General features: G+C 29.9%; 2 protein-coding genes across 9 annotated transcripts in view; one reads left to right on the forward strand and one right to left on the reverse strand.

The window, feature by feature from the left end:
• Positions 1-11,424, forward strand: part of Hr39 (Nuclear hormone receptor FTZ-F1 beta) — a 179,816-nt gene extending 168,392 nt beyond the window's left edge. For all 8 annotated transcript variants that reach the window (XM_014435441.2, XM_067051069.1, XM_014435437.3 and 5 more), the window contains 4 exons: positions 454-706; positions 3,004-3,158; positions 4,858-4,956; positions 9,007-11,424. In XM_014435441.2, coding sequence (XP_014290927.1) covers positions 454-706; positions 3,004-3,158; positions 4,858-4,947 — 498 coding nt within the window. In that variant the 3' untranslated portion in view covers positions 4,948-4,956; positions 9,007-11,424. The remainder of the gene's footprint in view (positions 1-453; positions 707-3,003; positions 3,159-4,857; positions 4,957-9,006) is intronic.
• Positions 11,425-14,255: 2,831 nt separating this feature from the next.
• On the reverse strand, positions 14,256-18,777 carry LOC106690126 (uncharacterized). The gene is made up of 2 exons (XM_014435446.2): positions 18,692-18,777; positions 14,256-17,235 (listed from the first exon to the last, which is right to left on the reverse strand). Exons 1-2 carry the CDS (start codon positions 18,753-18,755, stop codon positions 14,393-14,395), a joined length of 2,907 nt encoding a protein of 968 aa, XP_014290932.1. The 5' UTR covers positions 18,756-18,777; the 3' UTR covers positions 14,256-14,392.
• Between the last annotated feature and the right edge of the window lie 206 nt (positions 18,778-18,983).

An 18,983-nucleotide genomic window follows, 5' to 3' on the forward strand; every position in this document is an offset into this window, starting at 1 on the left:
CATTATTTTATAATATATTATATATAATAATTAATATAATATATAATATTATTAAGCATATAACAATTAAGAACAAATTGGAAAATACTTGACTTTTGTTTTTCTACTCCTGTTTCTGTTCTGGAACTATTGAGGATTAATTTCAAATGAACATTGGCCTCAAGTGAAAGTTGTACATTTTGCTCACTGCATGAGATTTGTTTTTATTGTTTCTTTCTCCTCAATTTTTTTTTTTAATGAGAGGATATGACATGCCAAACTTGTACCTATGTTTTAACAACGACTCATCATATAGCTTTTAGTATAACTTCAAATCTCATAAGAAATAATATAATAAAGATGAAGATTGATCAGTTTAACTTCTCTCTTTTAATTCAACTTATCATTTATTAGAATGATATTTTTATCTATTTGTAAATGTTTAAATAAAATCATTGGTGATGTTTGTTGCAGATTGACGATCAAACTTCACTCCTCATTAACGCTTGGTGCGAGCTTCTCCTATTCTCATGCTGCTTCAGGTCAATGAGCTCTCCAGGTGAGATTAGGGTGTCCCTAGGCAAGTGTATTACACTGCCCGAAGCAAGGACCCTTGGCCTCGGGCCACCGATTGAGCGGATGTTGAACTTCACGGAGCACTTGAGGCGGTTGAGGGTCGACCGATACGAATATGTGGCTATGAAGGTCATTGTTCTCTTGTCCTCTGGTAAGGAAACAGTAAATTATTTACCATCATAATTTTTTTTTTCATTAAAATTTTAAATAACAAAATTTCTTCATGAAACTATTTGAGATCTCTGATATGCGGTTTTAGATTACCTAGAAAAGTTTATTAATTTTGATAATGGAAATTTAGATAGTTGTGATTTACCTGCTTATCAGCCGTAAGGATTCATAAAACAGGTTTGGCTGAAATGTTGATGCTAAGGTTGATGATTGATTAATATAATTTAAAAAATGCTACAAATCATTATACAATTTATTATTATTTGTGAGATTAAAATTTTCTCTCTTGGGTGACTAAAGGTTCATTTTTTACAATAATTAACCATAAATACATTCTGATTGTTTATTTTTTGTTGTGTTACAATGACTAATAAACAAGGCCCAGATTTGTATGCAATAAAAAACTGTGAAATTTGTTATAAAAAATACAAAATACACAGCTAAAAATCTTTAAATTTACAATAAGATAGCTGAAATATACTTATGCATACAGTAGGTTCTGAATAAGAAAAGAAATAGCAGAAGCGATTAAAAATTAATTTTGTTTTTCTTGTGTTCATAAACCAAAATATGGTAAATAATTAAAACGGATTATAAACTTAATAATGAGAAACATAATATGGCACACTTTCTTAACTAAAATAATAAAAACTTACAATTAGTAATACAAAAGAAAAATAACATTGGATTTAAAACAGTTAACTAATTGACAGTTATAGAACAATAACTTTTGGTTATTTATTAAAATAAATAAATCAAACTCTAATTAATAAAAAACTAATTAAAACAAATAAAAAACTAGAAACCTATAAAAAACAATATTTAAAATATGAAACTTTTAGTTTTAGGTCTAAACAAAAATATAAATTTACAGAATTACAATATATAAAAACTGAAAGGCTGAATTATTTCAGTTGATCTATTTTATTTCTCTTCATAAAAAAATTAAAATCATACAACGTTCAAATTTTAGAGTGATTTTGCCATTGCTTAGACAACTTTTTGTAATATCTAAAATCAAGTTTCATCATGCATTACAGAAAGAAAAATTACACCTTTGTAGACATGTCAGTAGATCAATTAACAATTTTTTCTTCAGTTCTAAAAACTGTTTCATCTTTGGTTTTGGAGAAGTCAATCCAAGATTTTAACTTTGAACTAAATAACGATAGCTTTTAAAAATAATGGATATTACCACTTGTATGGTACTAAGCAACAAAGTAAACTTGAAGCAGAGTGTAATGTTTAAATCAGATATAAACGAGAAGTGGAATTCCAGGGAATGAAAAATTCATAGCTATTGTTAGAAGTGAATTATTGAAAGTAGCATTTATTTCATTTTTTGTAGTATTTCTAATCAAGTGAATACAAACTTTCAATTGTAATCTGGAATTTTGTCCTCCTTGCATTTGTTATTTATATTTTTCAAAACTTAAAAGAGTCCAAATATGCAAATATATGCATTTGTGATCAAATATGCAAAATAAAACTTGGCTAATAGCACCTGGGTATACTGATTCCTAAAGACTTTTGATCAGCAGCTTACAATAATCACACAAACAAGACATACAATTCCCTAAAAATCCAGGCCTTGTTAATATATTATTGTAAGCATTTCTATTTTATTTTATTTTTTCATTAATTTAGAAAATTACATCAAATATGGTCCGACCAGATGACAACATCTATCAGTTGGTGCCAATATAGCACATAAAAATGATGGAAATAAGTGAAATTTATTAATAACAATTTTGATTATTAGGGTGTTATGGAGGCTAATACACTATATAAGCTAAGTCAGTACAATATGAATTGATCTGTAGTGATAAAACTAATAATTCCATTAGTGTAAAAATAAAATAATAATTATTAAAAAAATAATAATAAAAATAATCGATAGAACTTTGATGTGAATAATAATGCTGTAAATTTATTTTCTTCAAGGCAGAAGTAGAAGGCAATTCCCACATTTTCTTGACTAAAACTTCTGAGAAATATAATAAATACAAATATTCACAACTTCAGATAGAACAAATAAAATTTGAAAAAGAAAAAAAAAACATCACAACACAAGTAACCAACTAAGTAATCATTCATAAGAAAAGTTACCATACAGTATTTTTTATAACCAGTACTCGTGGCTGTACATAATCAACAATTGTTCTTTGTATCCTACAGTTTTCATTGTTTGAATAATTTATATGGTATCATTTTTTTTGTTGTGTTGTAACAAATATTAGCAATGTTTTATTAAATAGAACTTTTTTTTTTCTGCAGACACAAGCGAATTAAGGGAACCAGAGAAGGTAAGAGCATCCCAGGAGAAAGCACTCCAAGCACTCCAGCATTACACTCTCGCCCATTATCCAGACATTCCGTCCAAGTTCGGAGAACTACTTCTTAGGATACCAGACCTACAAAGAACCTGTCAGGTCTGTTCATTTATTATTGTATTTATATTATGTTTTATTGTTTTAGAAACAGTTTAGTAAACATTATTTTAATAAAATTGAAAAATAATATTAAATGAATTTAAAAATATATATTTAAAATGTTTCTAGTTTATGCATTATCTGTTGGTTATTTTGAAATGAACTGTTGGATTGTCTGTCGATAAATAACATTCCTTTGATTCGGAGGCATAGAATTATTAAGTTGAAGTGTACTATCTCAAAAACTTTTACTTATATAGAAAATAAGACATTGAATTGAACAAATAATATATGTGTATAGCGTGTAGTGAATACTTAATCATATTCTTGATTTTTCACTATGCCATAGTCAGCAAAAACTAGAAAATAATTTTTATTTGTTCCTTTACTGTGCAGTAATAATGTCAGTAGATTATTTCAGATTTCATTATATTATCGTAAGAATATCTAAATTTTTTTTTTTAAATTGTACTTCTATGAGAGCATCAAGTTTCTGACTTGGTTGCATGTTCCATGGGATTTTATAGTGCATACATTGTTGATTCTGCGAAAATTTTATTATAATTTAAAAGTAAAATCGAGAAAATTTTTATCAAATTCCAGATAACATTTTATCAAAAAAAACAGACATAATAACAAATTGCGGCAGTCTTGAGATTGGCATACAGAAGTGAAACTAATGTTTTATAATTTAATCTAATAAAATAATTTAATTTAATTAAAAAATTTATTAAGTTATTAAAATTTTATTAATAATGATCATGCATTCACGCTCAAAGCTGAAGTCAATTCTAGCAGGAAAACATTTTATGTTGTAATAGAAGGATATGAAGCAATAGGAGCTCACTCATTCAGACTGGCACTGCAAGGATTGTTAAACTCTTTTGATTAATATAAAATTTTCCTGCTAGAATTGACTAGTGTTCCCTTCCCCCCTACTACTTCCGTTTCATTTTGCCTCACAAAATCAATTTATATACTTGTGATAACATATATTGCCAGATGGCAATGCGATTAAGTTGATTTTATATTTTTTTCTACATAGTGATGAAAAGTTGTGTAATTAGGTTCATGAAAAACCAATGATTTGGCAAAAATAAAATTCTTCAGAAGTGCTACAAAAATTATTTTTTTACCCTTACTGAATTAGAGCGAGCCTTTTAAAGTTCATTAAATTAACTTAATTTAATTAACTTAACTTAATTAACATTAAATTAATCTTTTGAAAACCAGAGCTCTAAAACTCAATAAGGTAAACATTTTGACCGTGCTTGGTGACAAGATAACAAGCTTCTTAAATTATTATGATAAAAAAAAAAATTATTTTATTGTATATCCAGCCTTTTAAGTAAAACTATGAAAGTAAGTTAAGTATTTAGAGATTATCTTGTGCTTAGTAATCAGTAACTTTTTATTTTATTTAAGATAAAATTTGTATTGTATATTTTAATTTTCTGTTTGAAAGCATTTTGCATATTTTTTAAAAAATAGTTTTAAGAAATAGTTTTAGTAAGTAGTAGATTAGAAGATGTTTTAGCAACATTCAGTGCAAGCAGTCCACAGTTCTTATGATTATTCATTAGTTGTTTGCCAGCCCTGGTAAAAATTCTATTGTGCGACTGTGTTTTAAACTGTTATTGATTAAATTGTAGCAATAAATACTTTGTTTTTAATGTAATATTTATTTTTTAATATTTAGGTTGGTAAAGAAATGCTTTCCATCAAAAGCAAAGAAGGAGAAGGACCCAGTTTCAATCTGCTCATGGAACTGTTGAGAGGTGACCACTGATCACGTCAGGTATATATCAATAACTTCATTAATTAACATTTTCTTGAAAATAAGCAGGCATTTATGAAATATCTTATTGGTAATTTGGTGATAACTTAAGTGTAAAATAATTAAAATATTTAACATGATTTTGAGGATTAATAAAAAAATATGAATCATCTCCTTTTCACGGAAACCATATAAAATTGTAGAATCTAACTGCTACATTCCTTGCTAAACAATACCATTCATTTCATAATATTGGTAATACTCGTGTATATTACAAAGAAATGTTGGGAACTAAACTTAGAATATAGATCCTCATGTTTCTGAGCTTTCTAAAAATTCATATCCTTATCCAAAATTTAATAAAACATTAATATGAATAGTTCAGATTGTTTCAAAATATGTACTTTCATTTTTCCTATAGAAATTGAATATAATTCTACTCAAAAGTGTTTCGAGTAGTGTTAAAGCCACCTCAAAGATTTAGTCTTTATGAAGGAAAGCTTTAAGAAAAAAAAAAAAATCCTGGCTCAGATATAAACATTTTTTGTTGGGGCCAACAATAGAAAACATAAACATAAAATAAAACAAAAGAGTTAAAATAAAATAGTGAATAAAAGCCTTTTAGACAAAAATGTATTAGCAAACCAAATTATGAAATGGAAGAAACAATTTTTACAAAGTCAACAGATATACATATTGTAGTAATTTAAAATTAAAGAAAAAGAATTTTAATCGTTTTTAAACTATTTTCAAATATAAAAGATAAATTGGGTTCAAATTAAGAACTTTAATATTAAATATGTAATAGAATTTTATTTAAATTTTATAATATAAAAGACTCTTAATCTCAGGGTGGGTTGCTAGGGAATCAGAAACAGACACTTACATTAATTACACTTAATTAAATTAATATCTATTTTACACATGTATATATTTTTAGGTATAACAAAACTAACCAAGTTTACAATCTTCTTTTGATGATTCTTGGTATCTTATTTTTTCTAATGTTATGTCCTATCGTCAAAAATGGCTTCCAGTCCTTCCAAAAAGCTATGTCTCTCTCACAACAATGGCTTCCAAACTTTCCCGCTTCCAGCCGACGGACGTCCTCTCACCAGGCAATCCAAACTCAGAGTCCTATTCTTCTTGGTTGTCTTCCTTTTTCAAACTGTCCACTCTTGCTGGACAGAAATTGATGAGGACCTCCTCATCTTGGAAAAATCATTTCACCTGCGCGCCCAACCAACGAATGAATCTAAAAACCAAAACCTGCCTCGATGTTCCATGTAAACATCGATTGTCGCACAACAGTTAGGGATTTTTGCAAATGATTTAATTTCTGAATATTATTCTTTAGCACTAACTATTTCTTGACTTCTATTTTTTCTTAAATTTACTGTATTTTCAATTATGATGGGAAGAGTAAAATAGTTTTTATTATATTTGAATCTGCTGAACATGGCCTTGATTCAACGGACTTGTTGACTGAAGAATACGTACCGCCATCTTGGTTTTGTTTTGAATAACAAATTTATTATGGACAATGAAAATTAGTTAGCTTGCTTTTTTGGATAAACAAAACAAATGAACAATATTAAAATGATACATAAAATAAAACATATCAAAAACCCTTTATACATCAAAATATACTATTTACTTAAAAAGAGCATATTACAATATATAAAATAAAATACTGGATGACGGTCCCAAAGCCACTTCAATTGTCATTGCTATGTAGTTATCCACACTGCTGCAACTCTCAAACTGGACAAAAGTTGGTGGACCCACGTCTGTACTTGCCCTTTAATGCATTCAGTATTCAAACCCTTAGTTAAATCAATTTCCAAGATTATAAACATAGTGGACTGTATTATATATTTATCACTATCAACATTCCAGATGTGTAAAATCCAAAATGGCCTCACTGGCACTTGGTGAGGGTAGACAGGGTCTGGTTGTTGTAATGATTAAAATTAATAATGAAAATGTATTCAAACCACAATGACCAAACTAATACATAGACAGGGCTGGTAATGAATTATACTAGACAATTAATTTTTAAAATGTATCTCGGCCTGTTGCTAGGCGATGCCTTAGTAACTATTTAACAACCCTTAGTAACTGTTTAACAACCCTTAGCAACTGTTTAACAACCCTTAGCAACTGTTAAACAACCTTAGGAACTATTTCTTTTACTCCTAATCATTATTATACAGACATGAAATACATTTGTTTCTTTTCAAACAAATAAAATTCCAAAGAAAACAATACAAATAAAAACAAATGTAATTAAAATAAATACTAATACTAAGTAAATACAATTTACAAACTAATTATTAAACATGGCATTAACAAGTAGAGTGAAACTCCTGGAATTTTACAACTTTTTTTTTTAGTTTAAACCAAGTTTAATAAAAGAACAGAAATTTGAGTCATGTTCATGAAGAAAAGTCTCTGAAGCCCTAATTAACTTTTCTTTTTTTTTTAATTGCAGTTTTAAACCTTGAAATAATTAAAATAAAGGGATGCGAAATCAGACATTGAAAGTGAAATGATCCATTTTCATACATCTTGTCTATTTCTATATATAAAATCTGTCATTAAAACATCTGTTATTCCTTTACCTTCTCAATTTTAAACTTTTGTCCTGTTTTTATTTTATATATCAGCTCTACTGATCCAATTCTTGTCTTTTACTAGCATTTACTTAATTTAGTTATATTATACAAATTAATTTCTGCTTTCCTTTTATTTTTTTTATAATCTAATTTATGTATTATTTTTTTATGAGCATAACTTAGATTACACAAGCTTTGTTGTATAATGAAATCTTCTATTTGCTTTTATGTTGAAAGTTTTGATTTATGAGTTCTATGATAATGATAGATCCTCTAACACTTCTCTGTTTAAAATGATTCATCACTTCTAAAACTGTCCCATTGTTTATATATATCACCTGAACTAACTTTTAATGTTTGTTCCTGTTGCCCAACACATTTCATACTTGCTCCTATCGATTCATTTAATATTGAGTGGTTAGATAACAATCATGGAGATGATTGTGTTGGTTGTTTTGACACTTTGACACTGAGAGCTTCCCTGAAAAACCACTTACTGGCATTTGTTTTTTGTTGATGTTTTCTTTTCTTTTAATAGAAATAAGCATTAAATAGTGTATAAAATACTATACTTAGCCAAATAAAATTTAAATACATTTTTGTTTAAATTAAATAATTTTTTTCCAACTCAAGTCTCAAAACAATCTTTATTTCTTTATAAGTCCATCATTTTGCCAATTTGACGATCCTCTAGGACATGTTAAATACAATTTTACATCCATATCAATTTTTAAAAACTTTTTGATTATTCTGCCTTGATTTTTTTGAATGTTATTTTCCCATAGAAATTTGTATATTATAAAGCATATAGGCAAACAAATCATTGCTTTTTAGTTTCAGATAAAGATAGAAACACTTTATTTAAAAAAGCAGTGGCACCTAACTGCATTGGGTTGCTGTAAACAGCTTACTAAAACTTGTTGGAAAAATGCTTAGGCATAGATATTAAATATTAAAATGCATAATAATACTGTTTTTTTTTTTCTTTTAGTTCTTTAATATTTTTCTTTTATTATATTTTCATTACCTTTTTTACAAAATTATTCATTTTTTCTTCTATTATTAACGTATATATATGTATATCTGAATCTAATTCTCTCCTAGTGTAATAAATAGTAAAAATTCTTAATATATGCATATATAATAATCCTATATGGTCATGCACAATTCAATTTAATTAAAATCTAAAAAAAAATACTCAATATACATGCTTAAAAAATCATTTAAATAAAAATAATAAATATATATATGTGTTACTTATTAAAAAGTTACAAACATTTAAAAATAAGGAGCAATAAATATAAAAATAACATAAATGACCTAATAGTCTTTTGTTTTGTTCTGTTAGTTGCCTTGATCAATATTTTATATTAGATTGATTTATTTCATTAATATCATTTATATTTATAAATTTATATACATTCATTCATCATTAATATTTATTTCTATTCAGGTTGAGCAGCTTCAATGTGCCTTGTCGCAGCGGATTCATATCAAGGTCCACCATGCTAAACTGATCAGATATACGAATGGATATCATGTACTTACGCATGGACGTCAATTTAATTTAAGATAATTCTTAGTTTTAATGTTTATGTTCTTAAAAAAAATATCGCCCAATCATCCTCTTTCAGTTGTGTATATATTTTATAAGTACATAAAATTAAACAGCTTATTGAGTGGTTTGTAAAATCCTCATGAGCTCATAAAGAATTTGAGACATTATGCAAAAAATAACAAAAAAAAATTGTTAAATTCTTTTTATTTTTGTTTTTAATTTTTTTTTTACTCTATGTAATTTTTATAATATATCAATTGTTCTATTAATGATGGTGAAACCGCTCGTTTGGGTATAAACCCTATTTATTTGCCAAGGTATCGAAGTTGTATGATAATATTTAAAAAAAAAAATCTGTGATTTAATTGTTGTGTATTATATTTAATTTTTAAAAAAAAATTATAAAATATATTCAGAAATGATCAAATTTTTATATTATGTGATACTCCTTTTTTAGAAATTTTGGGAGCTATATCTGTTTGTTGGTTAAGGAATTTAAAAAAAAAAATTATATATATGTATACTACTTGGCAAAATACTGTGTCTGCTTTATACCAACGAGCTGTTTACATTACCATGCAATTTTAACCACTTTCAAAAAGTGGTATTTTTATTTTTTTAAAACTATTTGTACAATATTTTAAAAATAGTTTATGTTATATGCCTATAAATAATATATTATATTATTCATGCTTTTTATTGATAATGATGTGAAAATCATTTTAAAACGTTTGCCTTGATTATAAATTTATTACAAATAAAAGAAAAAAATTGAAGTTGTGATTAATGCGAATATATTTATATATGACATCTTGTTGAGTTTATGAGCTTTATGAAAATCTGTTAATTAACTTAATTAATGAAGATTTTTTAAAGAACAAATACTTGAATATGAAAAATATATGAAACTATATTTTTTTATATTTCAGGATAAAATTTGTCTGATATTGGGTGTGAAACAATTGTTAGTTTATTGTTTGTTATTTAAGAATTGTAGAAGTGAGTGATTAAATTCCTTTACCTTTTTCTTTAAAGACACAAAGGTTTTTTGAGCTGAAATACTAATATTTAAAAATTTGACATATATCAATGTTTCTTGAAACTATAGCTGTGATATTTCCAAGGACATGACACATAAATTGCATGCATGTACTTATAAGAAAATATGCTTTGAGGTGAAATTGTACGTCGAAAATTTAATAATTTAAAAAATTGAAAACATATTCTCAATTCATTAAAATTATTTTGAAATATGTCATAAGTCTGAACAAAAAAGACTATATCCTTTTTTCATTATAGTTTATTTCAGCTATATTTTTACATATTTATCCCTCACTTCGGGAGCCAGTATTATTATTAAAATTAATAATCATTATAACATATAATATTATTTCATAAACATGAAAAAAAAGTTTTCTTAGTTTCTAAAATGGTATTAATATATTGTCTTAGTGGTTAAATTTATTTAAATAATAGTTTTGTATATCTTAGGTAGGGCTCTTTTGAAAATTATTTAGATTATGTGCCATTATTTTAATTATAGAAACGAATTTGAAAACAATAATGATTTCAATGCATAGCTTGAAATTTAATTATGTTTAATATTGATACATAAGTGCAAAAAAAAATAAATTAAATCCATAGTTTGTTATAAGGTTTTAGTTTTAATGAATCTCAAAAGTTTATTTATTTTCCATATTTTACCATTTTGCACATATTTATCAATATTAACTTATATAAATATATTCGCTGTCAATATTATCATAGTTGTCAGTTTATGATACATATATATTATTGCAGGTCAGTAAAAAGTTAAACTGTGTGCTGTGTTCCTTGTTAAATTCTTTTTTTTTTCTATTATTTTTTTCTATATTCATGAATTTATTGCAGTTGAATATCAATTCATTTGTACATAAAATGTTATTGTTTGATATCTAAAATGTTAAAAAAAAAAATCTTATTTAAACAATATGAAGAATTTTATTGAATTTACTTATTTTGAGTGAGTACTAAAAAAAGGCTCAATTATCAAGAGAAAAATGTATATAACTTTTAAGGAAGATGTACATTTAATTAAATTACAGATTTTTCCCTAATCCTTGAGACTGGCTATTTTTAACGCTTGTACTTAATTACTGTAAATCCTGTATAGTCGACAACTCAGCAAATCTCTACTCCTCTATTAGATATAACAGATTTTTGAAGAAAAGAAATATATTCCACATGATTTGTATTTAGTTTTTTTTAACATTCAATAAAAAAAAAAAAAAAAAAAGAATATTAATTATTTCACTTGAAGCGTCTTTCACACTAGGCAGCCTAGCTTTAGTAACATCTTAAAACAATCATAGAAATAATAATGCTGTAAATCTGAATACTAGTATAATTTTTTATATATTCAGATGTGAAAAATAATATTAATTTATTTTATTGGAAAATAAAATTGAATTAGCAAAAAACATGCTATTGGAATGCTCCAACATTCTTTTGTTTATAAATAATTTTCTCTCCAACATTTTCTCAAATATTATTTCAGACATGTTCGAGTCTTGAGACATAACTTGATCTATTTATTTCTCAGCTCCACTTGGTGTACTCCTCTAAAAGATTCCCAAGCATACACATTCTAGATCATATTGTCATATTTATTCATTCATAATCTTATAAATCATCTCTTTAGAAAATAGCTAGAATTTGAAATATTACACTAAGCATAAAGTCTTTTTTTTTAAACTTGCATATTACTGAGAAGGGAACACAATATACTTTCTATAAATAAGTCTAGTGTGGAATCGCTCTTTAAAATTAAACTTAGTCACTTATTTCCTCAACCCTTTGGGTAAAAGTCTCAAATATGCATAGGATCTACCTAATAATAGACTGTTTTTGTATAAAATTGTTTAATTTTTAGCTTATTATTATTATTACAAATAGTATTAAAATATATTTAATATTAAACGAGATTTTTACTGATTATAGGGTGCTATTCCGAATGATTTGCAACTATACAATTGTAATTTAAAACAAATAACTCCATTAATGTTTAAATATAATTAATATAATACAAAATCTTTAGAAACAAATCCCACCTGTTTCAAGTAATAATATTGTTTTTAATAGAGTCGCCTCATATTTTCTTAAGTTAAGGAAATAAAAATCGATTGTCCTACGAAACTATGTTATAAATACAGTATTTCCATAAGTCCCAGTATTTTGTAATGTGCCACATATGATTTTTACTACTCATTATTTTATATATATATATATAGATATATATATTACGAGGATGTATTTTGACTGTGTTGTCTTCCAATAATGTTCACTTTTTTTTTTCTTTTGTAACGTTTTCTTATTCTATTGTAAACCTGGTATTTTTCAACAGTGTTTTAATAATATATTTATGAAAACGGAGTAATCAAAATACACTTTCCTACTATTAGCTGTTTTATACAATTAAATCATAACACATTAGTAATGTTCCATTCCCATATAAATATACATTTTTACACTTTATTATATAAATTATGTTGAACAATATTGTTTTATTTTAATGTTCCTAGTACCCTAGAGATAAGCATATCTTTATCAATCATTGTAAACTTAAGTTAATAAAAGCATTAACATTTTGACTGGAGTTGACAACATATTATTGACAAGCTATGGGGCATTGGAGCACATTTGACAATAAGCTATTGTCAAGGATGACCACTTTTTTAGCTTGCGTTCGGAGTGTTTGGGAGAGCTCGAACATCTCCCATTTACCTTGGATTGTTCCGAACTGTGTTTAACACTATCCTAGCTTCCACCAGCTATGATCATTCTGTGTCTGGCATCTTTGAAGATTTTTACACTCCTTAAAATTTGTTTCCATCAAATTTATTTTTCCAAGTATATAAATTTATTTACTTTTGTATTCTTTTATTTTATACACTTTCAATAACATGTTTTACCTGTTCAAAAGTTTTTTAATTAAAAAAAATTTTTTTTTACATTACTTTGGATTATTTTACATTGTCTTAATTTTTTATAGAAAATGTGGTGCACAACTGAACAACTTTCTAGAGTCCATATTCAGAAACTCAGTTAAAACGAAACCGAAAAATATTAATGTATCAGCTCATTGTATGCATAGATTCAATGAAATACACAAGTGATGACAATGATCATCATAGTTACAAAACTGGTATTTAAACTTTATTTGGCTAAATATCACATTTTATAGATTAAATAACGCTTATTTAAATAAAAAGAAAAGAAAATATCAACAACTAAAAATTGTGTTTTAAAGTGGTTTTCCAGGAAGACCCTCTAGTCAAAGTGGGTACACTAATAGTGTATAATACAAAATCATTTTTGTAGTTGAGCCAGTATATCACAGGAAATGTATACTCAATAAAGTTTTAATTATTGATTAAAATAAGCTCATTTGCTAGTTATTTATATTAAATTGCTTCAACCACTGGTTTCATTTACATTGAAGTTACTGATTAATAGAAATTAGTTAACTGTGATGAAATCAAAGGAATCTATTCCCATTCCTTCCAAAACATAGAAAAAAAAATATATGATTTCCATACCTACTAAAAGGTTTGTATTTTGAGTATAGATTATGTACTGTGAAGAATGTATTTTGAGTTATACTTGCATTATTTTTATTTAATCCCTGCCAGTGAAAAATTTGCATATGCTCCTGCCTTATATATTATAAATATTTACAGGTTTTGAAAACTTATTTCTCATGTCTGTTACGAATTTGTCAAGAATCAGTATGGTATATGAACTGTGAATAAGTATGAGCATAACAGCTTTTATACCATACTTCTAATGAACAATTAAAAAACAAAACTGGTCTACAATAGGGATTATTGTTTGTAGAATAGTTAGAAATTAAAAAAAAAAAAACTAGATGAATGTTTGAATAATAAGGTAACTTAAATAAATTAAGTTGTTAATAACTAAAAAAATTATTAGTCAGGAACAGATTTAGGTTTTCCTTTTTTTTTTTCTTTATCACTTTATCTTGTTAGCAATGCTTCTAATTCTGCTGGTAGTTAAATTTATCTCTCATTTTTTATGATTTAAGCTGATGTAAATTTTTAGTCATGAATGTAAGGTATTAAATAATCACATAGAAAGCAAAAATATTACGTATAACAGGTTTTATTTAATTTAATTTTTAATGTTCAGGAAGGAAGGTTTTAACACTGCTTAAAGGGGTCCAGACAGTGTTTTAAGATGGGAAACAATAGGATTCACTTGGTGAATCTAAATATAGATTTAATTATAAAGCAAGTCCAAGACCAAGAATTCCACTTGCAGAAGATGATCCATTAGGTTTACCTCCTAAGCTTCCTCCTCCTGACACTTGGCTTTGAGCAACAGCATTTCCATAAGCTGATCCACCAATTGGGCTATCATTTAGAATCTGTGCTTGAGATTGCTGTTGATTTGGAGGTATATAAAGTCCAATGAATCCACCATTCTGCAATCCCAAACCTGTTTGAGCTGCAGCATTAGCATTAGCTTGCGCAGCTTGTCGGGACGGTCTGGTAGACAAATATCCTTGGCTTTGGGCATTTATTTGGTTAGCAGAAGCTAATGAGGCTCCAACTTGGGCTTGTTGATTACTGGGATGTATAACGATTCCTATGAATCCACCATTTTGTAAGACTGATCCTGTTTGAGCTCCAGCAGAAGCACTTGTTTGTGTTGAAGCCAGGTTAACAGTTGGTACACTTAAAAGCGATGTACCAATTCCAAGTTGCCCTTGAATTTGAGATGTGGACTGACCACCTTTGTGTTCATCCATTCCTATTTCTGCTTGTGCTGATCCTTTTGTTTGTATTTGTTGCTGAGAAGAGAGTGTATTAGTTCCAGTCAATCCACCAATTTGCTGTCCTACACCAGCTTGAACTCCTGCATTAATATTATTTTGCCAGTTGGATGATTGCCCTAAAACTGGTCTGCTAGAAACTGATAATCCAGAAGAAGTAGAGGCTTGGGCTTGTATATTTGTTTGGCTGGCCGGTCTTAGGTCAGTTTGCCTATCACCAAATCTTTCTGGAGCTTGAGTTTCCTGATAAATTGATGGTGAGGGTCTGAAATTTTCAATTGATTCACTATTTTTCACCCCTAAAGTTGCCTGAGCTCCAATATTGCCATCTGAGCTGACTGTAGGCCAAGAAGATGGACCTAAAGATGGTCTACTAGCATAAATTTGTTCCAGAATTTCATCATCTTTTCCAGCAGCAGCACCACCCACTACTGATCCAGTTTGAAACTGAGGTCTAGAGCCCGCTTGAATGTTCCCACCTGCTTGACTCTGAGGTTGCCAGGAAGCTGCTTGTATGTTTCCACCAGCTTGAGCCTGAGGAGCCCAGGATCCAGTTTGTGCATTCAAACCTGTTTGAGCTTGAGGTTGCCAGGAAACTCCTTGTTGGACATTTCCTCCTGCTTGAACCTGAGGGGCTTGAAATCCTACTTGCAAATTTCCTCCTACTTGAGCCTGAGGAATCCAGGATCCAGCCTGTCCATTCAATCCTGTTTGAGTCTGGGGTCGCCAAGAACCTCCTTGTACATTTCCTCCTGCTTGAGCTTGAGGTTGCCAAGAAGTTGACTGTACATTTCCTCCTGCTTGGGCTTGAGGTGACCAGGTAGCTGCTTGTACATTTCCTCCTGCTTGAGCCTGAGGGGACCAGGATCCAGCCTGTCCATTCAAACCTGCTTGAGTCTCAGGTTGCCATGAACCTCCTTGTTGTACATTTACTCCTGCTTGAGCTTGAGGAGCCCAGGATCCAGCCTGTCCATTCATGCCTGTTTGAGCCTGAGGTTGCCATGACCCTCCTTGTTGTACATTTACTCCTGCTTGAGCTTGAGGAGCCCGGGATCCAACCTGTCCATTCAATCCTGTTTGAGTCTCAGGTTGCCATGAACCTCCTTGTACATTTACTCCTGCTTGAGTTTGAGGAGCCCAGGATCCAGCCTGTCCATTCAATCCTGTTTGAGCCTGAGGTTGCCATGACCCTCCTTGTTGTACATTTCCTCCTGCTTGTGCTTGAGGAGCCCAGGATCCAGTCTGTCCATTCAATCCTGTTTGAGCTTGAGGTTGCCATGACCCTCCTTGTTGTATATTTCCTCCTGCTTGAGGTTGAGGAGTCCAGGATCCAGCTTGTCCATTTGATTCTGTTTGAGCTTGAGATTGCCAAGACCCTCCTTGTACATTTCCTTCTGCTTGAACTTGAGGAGCCCAGGATCCAGCCTGCCCATTCAATCCTGTTTGAGCCTGTGGTTGCCATGACCCTCCTTGTTGTACGTTTCCTCCTGCCTGAGCCTGAGTTGCCCAGGATCCAGTCTGTGCATTAAAACCAGTTTGAGTCTGAGGTTGTCTGGATCCTCCTTGTTGTACATTCCCTCCTGTTTGAGCCTGAGGGGACCAGGATCCAGCCTGCCCATTAAATTCTGTTTGAGCTTGAGGTAGCCAGGACTCTCTTTGTAGATTCGAATCGGCTAGAGCTTGAGGCTGCTGTATACCTGATTGTACACTTGCTCCTGCTTGAACCTTAGATGATTGAGAACCAGATTGTACATTTGAACTTGCTAGTGCTTGAGGTTGCTGAGAGCCTGATTGTACACTCGCTCCTGCTTGAACCTTAGATGATGGAGAACCTGTTTGTATACTTGAACTCGCTTGAGCCTGAGGTCGCTGAGAGTTTGATTGTACACTCGCTCCTGCTTGAACCTTAGATGATGAGGAATCTGTCTTTACAGTTGAACCGGCTTGAGCCTGAGGTCGCTGAGAGCCTGATTGTATACTTGCTCCTGTTTGAACCTTAGATGATGGGGAATCTGCCTGTACACTTGAACCGGCTTGAGCCTGAGGCGTCCCGGAACCCGATTGTGTATTCACTTCTGCTTGAGCCTTCACACGAGCAGAATCCTGTGAACTATTTGATTGTGCATCAGTTTGAAATTCTCCTCCTGCTTGCGTTGTTAACTTTGATTTTGACCCTTGTGATGGTTGTTCGCGGTTTGAAGTTCCACCAAGATTTAACTGTGCATTTGATGAAGATGAACCATTTGAATTCACTCCTGCCTCAGTTTTTGCTGTAATTCCACCTCCAAGACCTACAAATTATACGAATTAGAATAGTTTTTTATTTTGAATTAAAACATCCTTAGGTAATAACTTGGTAGCGTTTTGGCTTATTCAAATATATTAATGAACTTCAATGAAACATAGATACAACAATCACATATAAATATTATTAATATACATATTTAGACTGTCGTCATGATTTTTGGTTCCTGAAAATTTTTAAATTGATGAAATGTTGACTGATTATTTATTTTTTGGTATTTTAAAGACTTAAGGCTTCTCCTTTCTTTTGGAACTTAAATTGGGCAGTGAGGAAAGTGTATTATAGTACTTTCCAATTGTATATTAGTAGTTCAACGTTTGGCAAAGTCTTTTCAAATGGGAATTTTTGTTTTTTTCTGTTGGACAGAAATCCATAGACCTGTGGATCATTGGGCGCTCAAACCAGCCTTCTCCTCGCCAGCCTGCCTTGGGTTACTACTTTCCAGTTTGCTACATGCAGCTCTTTTGCATCTTGTTGATTCTGTCTATCTATCTGGTTTTTGGCCTCCCACATGGTCTCTTGGTAACTATACTGGCTTTCATTGTTGTGTAGAAGTCCCAGCGTCCTGATGGGTTGCTTCTAGCAACATGTCCCACCCATCTTAACCTCCTTGCCTTCATTTCCTCCACTTATTAAGATCACTCCTGGAATTGTACGGCGGTCTTTCCGGTCAAATATCTTGACTCGCTTTCTAGGGTACTTGGTCTCATTATTGTCCAGGTTTCCGTAAAAAAAAATGAATAAATGACATATATTAGAGGTGAATCTATAGTTTCAGGAGCCCACAGACTCTGTCTTCCAATTGGAGTGTATTCCATACTATCCAAACCCTCAGGCAGACCTTTACCGACGAACGGGGAGAGGGGTGCGGGGAGGAGGGGGGCTCAGGAATAGTGTATTGCTCTGTGCACCGCATCTGTTACTGAGTAGAATAGGAAAATGAGATAATGAGATAAACTGAGAATAAGTAGGAAGGAAAATATTGAAATGGATGACAGAGAGTTAGAAGATGTAAGAGAGTTCAAGCAATGCACTTAAGCTTAATATATAACATAAAATTTTAAAATTTATATTACAATTTTCGTTTTTAAAATTTAAGATTGGAATAAAATATTTAATTTTGAGGAATAACTTTTTTTATATGGTATTAGTGGAAGACTGCTTATCAAGTATTTTTGTTCGAAATGTTACCGCCATTTGTTTATGAAATGTTGAGAAAAATTTTAATGAACATCAACATTTCTTCAAATCTACATTAACAAGCATTCCTTAAATTGTATGATATCCCTAAAAAAACTTTTCGAATATTGACATTTACGGGCTATTTTTGTATTTGTTTTTTTCTCATTTCAAGAATATAGGCTAGAAACACATGAATCTCTAACGTCATAAAATTCTATAAAAAAAAAAAAAAAAAAAAAAGGAAATCTTAAAATAATTACCCAAAGATTGGCCTTGAGAATTTTGAAAAAGAGCCACCAGTATGAAGATCAATAGATGCTTCATTTTTCTCAACTACCAGCCCCCCAACCTTTTGCCCTCGCTTTTATAAGTAGTTCTCACTAATTGAATATTGCATTATCACGTACCAAAATTATATTCAGTAGCACGCCTTTCGGTAGCAAATATAATTATAAAAATATAAGTACAGGAGCACGAATTCAAAAATATTTTTAAATAAGAATGATAAAGTTGCTTTTCGTCATTTCCACCAGGCAAAGATATAACTGAAAG

Source organism: Halyomorpha halys, unplaced genomic scaffold, assembly GCF_000696795.3.
Source record: "Halyomorpha halys isolate HHAL.00 unplaced genomic scaffold, Hhal_1.1 Scaffold1583.1, whole genome shotgun sequence".
Classification (NCBI taxonomy): Eukaryota; Metazoa; Arthropoda; class Insecta; order Hemiptera; family Pentatomidae; genus Halyomorpha; species Halyomorpha halys.

Excerpts from the sequence above, each read along its gene's own strand:
- LOC106690126 (XM_014435446.2), bottom strand. The coding sequence starts at position 18,755 with ATGAAGCATCTATTGATCTTCATACTGGTGGCTCTTTTTCAAAATTCT. Across the intron at positions 17,236-18,691 it reads TTCTCAAGGCCAATCTTTGG|GTCTTGGAGGTGGAATTACA; the intron begins GTAATTATTTTA and ends TATAATTTGTAG.